At 41.0% G+C, this 5357-nt stretch overlaps 1 protein-coding gene across 1 annotated transcript; it reads left to right on the top strand.

Annotated features, from left to right (window-relative positions):
* The first annotated feature begins 559 nt into the window (after nucleotides 1-559).
* Nucleotides 560-4940, top strand: LOC108978037. The gene is made up of 5 exons (XM_018948119.1): nucleotides 560-805; nucleotides 885-1704; nucleotides 1774-2297; nucleotides 2361-3201; nucleotides 3259-4940. The coding sequence occupies exons 1-5, from the start codon at nucleotides 764-766 to the stop codon at nucleotides 4806-4808; spliced, it is 3777 nt and encodes a 1258-aa protein (XP_018803664.1). The 5' UTR covers nucleotides 560-763; the 3' UTR covers nucleotides 4809-4940.
* The last annotated feature ends 417 nt before the right edge of the window (nucleotides 4941-5357 follow it).

The raw sequence follows: 5357 nt of genomic DNA, 5'->3' as shown, positions 1-5357 counted from the left end.
ACAATTTATCCTTATTATAAAGCAAATATTTATTAAAACTTTATGTAAGTAAAACAACAAAAAAAAAAATGTGTACTAACATATTTAGAAAGTCAAATAAAAAATCAAATATTTATACCTAAATTGATTAATATATCTAACTTATAAAATAACCTTTAAAATGTAGTCATTAGTTAAGTCTGTGTATAGACGAAAAATAATCATTATGTTAAAGTAAATAAATGTTTTACTACAATATTTTGTAAAACATAAATAAGTATTGTTCAAGCATATGGGTTAAATTTTTATTTCTACGTAAATAATACGAATAAAGCGAATTTACACTGACCGCTGTCTTTTATTTTAATAACATCGAGCATTGAAAAATAATAAAAACACAACAATATAAAAAAATTAACAAAAAGATCAGTTCAATTTATTGCTTCAGCCAAGCAGTATTGTAAATAACAGCAATGTTACTGCCCAACAGCTGTTTAACAAAACATTCATTTCGTATGCTTCCCAATAAGCATTTGACATTTCACACATTCATATACAATGGCACGCACACATTAAACATTTCGCAATTGGCATTTTCAGCTGTTCATTGCACCCAAAACCACTTTTTATTGAAAGCAAATTTTGCAACTTCGCGAAAATTGTGCAATTCGTCTGAAAGCCAGATGGAAGAATGGAATTCGGTGTGAGCTTTACTCTTATTGCAATCAATAGTTTACGCTAAACTACTAACTGGACCGCTAGGTATTCGGAGGGACTAGAAAATATGGCCAGTTACCCACACTGCGCTGTGCGCGTTAAAGTCAAGGTAAATGTGTTAGCAAATAGAAAACAATAAAATGCAATTTTAACGCATTTCCAATGCTTCTTTTCGTTTCTATGCGTAGAAATGCGAACTGAATCTGCCATGTGAATGGCGTAAATTTAGTGTCGATCCGCAAATCACCTCACTGGAAGTGCTCTATTCATTGCTTGCCAAAGCATTTGATATTAAATCGGATTTCTCTATTAAATATAAAGCCTTTGATCCAGCAGGCAATGAGATCTACCTATCTGTATTGTCCGATTGGGATTTGGATGCGGCCTTCTTGCGTATACATAATCTCGCCATACAAACAGCTACGGAACCATGTCTAATGCTGCAAATTGACATTAAACCATTTACGGAGGTAAGGGAATGGGATTTTGACGCAACAGCCACAACCAGTGCTGTGGCCAATAGTAGTGGTGGCAGTGGTACCACGAGTGTCAATGCACTTTCACCCAGTTTTTCGGTAAATGCGGGTGTGCGCGAAGCAGTTTCGCCGCTGCAACAGTCTATAGGTGCATCACAAAAATATGTGCAAAATATGCAAACAAAATTACCGGGACTCATAATGAACCATATGGAGAAGACATTTTCAATTGTACAAAAGGCTTTCAATTTGTCGGAGGAGACAATGGCTTCATTACCGCCGCGACCACCCTTAGCGGACAATGAGTTTCGCTTATTTTTGGACGCGCTGGGACAAATCAAACGTAACGATGAATTACGTAAAGTCATATTTCTGGGCGGTATTGATCCAAGTTTGCGACGCGTGGTGTGGAAACATATTTTAAATGTCTATCCGCATGGCATGAACGGTCATCAGCGTATGGATTATATGCGTAGAAAGGCGGAACAGTACATAAAGTTGCGGGATACGTGGATAAATGCCGTGAAGCAAGGTGTGTGTGTGTACAATGGAAAACTTAAAGAAATAATTTATTATGAACTATATTGGTTTAATTTTCAAGGCTGCATCGCCGGTGAGTTGTCGTATGTCACAAGCATGGTGAAGAAGGATGTACTGCGTACGGATCGACTGCATCCCTTCTACGCCGGCAGCGATGACAATCAAAACATAGCCTCACTTTTCAATATTTTAACAACCTATGCCCTCAATCATCCCTCTGTGAGTTATTGTCAAGGCATGTCGGATATCGCCTCACCGCTACTAGTAACCATGAACGATGAGGCGCAAGCTTATATCTGCTTCTGCGCCATAATGACACGTGTAAAGGGTAACTTCATGTTGGATGGCATAGCCATGACACAGAAGTTCACGCACCTCACAGAAGCGCTCAGTTTTTACGATCCCGAATTTTGGGAGTACTTGAAATCACAGCAAGCCGATGACTTGCTCTACTGCTATCGTTGGTTGTTGTTAGAATTGAAACGCGAATTTCCGTTCGATGATGCGCTGCGCATGCTGGAAGTGCAATGGAGCGCATTGAAGTATGAGACCAGCATCTGCAAGGAACTGAATTTATTTGAAAAGGCAAGTTTTGATAGTTTTTATGCATTTTTGAAGGCTAGTTTCATTTGCCATTATTTTATTTAGGAGTTCGTGCCTATTTCGGAAAGCCCTGCCCCTACTAGCTCCAGCTCACAATCTAGCTCGTATGGTGCACCAATTAGTCCCTCCTATTTGCTGGTGAAGTCGCGTGAAAATCCCTACACCAAGGTATGCGCACTTCGCCGACAAAGCTCATCGGCCTCACTGAATTCGCTGAGTTCCTCGCTGAGTGCTGGCGGTGGCGTGCTAAATAGCTTGCGCTTAGACGCAACGAAACGCCTCAATCAGAGTCTCGATGATAATATGCCGCGCGCAGTCGCCAGCCGAAGGCGACATTCATCTAAAGCTCATCAAAGCCTAGATGAGTCCAAAATGCTTTTGCTGATGGAGGGCATGGAGGATGTAAAAAATGGGGATTCCAATAATTTAACGTCCAAAAGCAAAGATGAAGAGTGTGCTGTGTTTGTTGAGGATGATGATGTGTTCGTCAGCAGTGAAAGCAGCGCTAATAAGGATTCTAATGACATTGAACACTTTATATTTCATCCAACAAATCCATTCCTAGAAGATGGCATTACGAAAGCAGAAATAGTTAAAGCTACGTCCCAATCACCAAAACACGTTACTGCGGCAATGGTAAATGAAAATGATGCAGATGAAAGTTTAGGTGAAAACGAAATTATGGCAAATATACCAAAACTTCCAAAGGGTATAGCGAAATTGCAAAATAAGAACATTTTATCGAACTACAACACTGTAAGCAATATAATAGCCAAACAAATTGCGAATGCTTCCAACATGGGTGATAGTGTGCGACGTGTTAGCAGTGGCGGCGGTGGTCACTTTAGAGATCTCAAGGAAAAAATTGCGGCAACGAGCAGAAAAGGTAAGTGCATAAACACTATTATTTCATATACAATTCAAATAACAAACAATTTCCCAGGCATATCCTTCGATGAGATCAGCAACACCGAAAAATCGCAACAGAAGTTGGTGAAAAACTTCAATGAATTTCTCAACTTTGCTTCAATGAATAAAAATCGCATTGCAGACAAGTTTGCTACGACGCCGCCGACCGTAACTGGCAACAATGACGCCAGTCTGAACGCCTATAGTAAAGACAAATCGAAGACACCTTCACCTACACACGCGTATAAGTCAACAACCGCCCAGACAACACCACACCCGCTTGTGCAGCTAACACGCAGCGCCTTCGTCTCCTCACTCGATGAATCCGATTCATCGTCGGTGCCCGACACGACATGGAGCGGCTCTACCGCCGCTACAGCAATACAACAGACCAACAATGCTAGTAATAATAGCTTGCATATGGAACTTGCATCGCTTGGCTCCTCGGCCGGACATACACCCGATCGCACCCCCACATACGAACGCAAAAGTGATGGCGCCGATTTAGCGGAATCATGCGAAGTCAGCGTTAGCACATTAGCAGATGTGAAACATACGCCAACAAAGAACTTGCTCGCAGAACCAAGTTTGACGCCTGACGATAGTCAAGATCAAGACTATTACCCGATGACAACGGCTATCACGCGTGAGTTGCGCTTGGAAGCGGACAATTTGGATCGTCAAGTGTTTGGTGAGCCTGTCGAAAAGCAGCCAGCTGTCAATTGCGAGTTTGAGTATGAAAAACTCGACAGAGACTCTATGGACTTGGTAGAGGATCTCAAAGAAAATGAGATTGTGGCATGTCCCGACATTAGCGAATTGCTGATACGTCGACGCAGCCGTAATAGTCGTTCGAGAAGCAGTATAGAACCGTTACAGCGTGTTACAACTAGCAGCGCTTGGCAAGATGCTGCTGAGCTCCCCAATACTATAATCAATAGTAATTCAAATGGCACAGACACAGCGGCACAGTCGGCACGTGGTGTGCTCAATCCCTTCATCGATCCGCACGTTAGTCCGCTCGTAGATGGTATTACAAGTGTTTTGCCCAACAGCAGCAGCTTGCCTGAAGTGTTGGTGCCGATATCCACAGACACCGCCAACGCATCGCCAGTAGAGTTGGCCACCAATGCAGTGGATGAGATTGCCTTTACGAAGCCGCCACTGGCTGCTGGCGAACGTGCAGCTGGTAGTGCGGGCGTAGTAGGTGCAAGAACTCCTGTTTTACCACCACCCAACGAATTCGGTGGCGGTAATCCCTTCCTGATGTTTCTTTGCCTAACGCTGCTGCTGCAGCATCGTCAAACCATTATGAAAAGCGGCATGGATTACAATGAGATTGCAATGCACTTCGACAAGATGGTGCGCAAGCACGATGTTACGCGTGTGTTGAATCAAGCGCGTCGCATGTACATTAACTATCTGAAAGAACAAAATGCGTATAAGCAACAGTTGCAGCAGGCCGCTGAGGATGCAACAACAAGCAATGATGTAAATAGGAATTCCAAATCGCACGAAGTGGCAGTGCAGCAGCGCACAGACGCAAGTTGCAGTGGCACGATCGGCACGGCAACAAAGTCGTAGAGGAACTAGACGAACGGTGTTAAAATCTGTGTGTGAATGCAACGGTCCCGAAATAACTACAAAAAAACACCAAAGAATTTTTTAATTAACTCACGTAGTTAGTCAGCCACCAATTTGTTAAATAGTTTTGTTTTATTTTTGATATTTTTCATTTTGTTTTTGTTTATCTTTTTTTTTTATTGTTTTCTTGAATTTTTTGTTTTTATTTTGTTAAGGATTTTATTGATATAATTATTTTTCTATTGTTATTGCTTTATGTTTTTTTTTTGTTTTTGTTATTCACGTTTTGTTAAAAAATAGAAATATTTAGATATAAAAAACGCTTTGTGCCCCATAAGACTTTTAGATTTAGGCAATGCAGCGGGTGAGTGAAAGTGATGCGGTTTATTTGAGCATAGGAAACTCAATGTGCTGAATATTTGTTGTGTTGAATTAATTATTGAGATTTGATTATTGACGCTAGGATATTTTCACTGAGTTTAGTTATGCTTTTAAGCATACTATTTCTGTTTGTTATATTAATTTATGTTTTGGTACTTAATATAGTAT

The sequence above is a fragment of the Bactrocera latifrons genome, unplaced genomic scaffold, assembly GCF_001853355.1.
Source record: "Bactrocera latifrons isolate USDA-ARS-PBARC rearing strain unplaced genomic scaffold, ASM185335v1 scaffold_99, whole genome shotgun sequence".
In the NCBI taxonomy this organism is placed as follows: domain Eukaryota; kingdom Metazoa; phylum Arthropoda; class Insecta; order Diptera; family Tephritidae; genus Bactrocera; species Bactrocera latifrons.
The sequence above is the reverse complement of the archived record's forward strand: the minus strand, read 5'-3'. Positions and strand labels throughout refer to the sequence as shown.

What these genes read in the sequence shown, in the direction of transcription:
- LOC108978037 (XM_018948119.1), top strand. Translation starts at nt 764, where the DNA reads ATGGCCAGTTACCCACACTGCGCTGTGCGCGTTAAAGTCAAG. An exon ending in GATAAATGCCGTGAAGCAAG is followed by an intron (nt 1,705 to 1,773) that starts GTGTGTGTGTGT and finishes TTAATTTTCAAG; the next exon opens with GCTGCATCGCCGGTGAGTTG. An exon ending in TGCGGCAACGAGCAGAAAAG is followed by an intron (nt 3,202 to 3,258) that starts GTAAGTGCATAA and finishes ACAATTTCCCAG; the next exon opens with GCATATCCTTCGATGAGATC.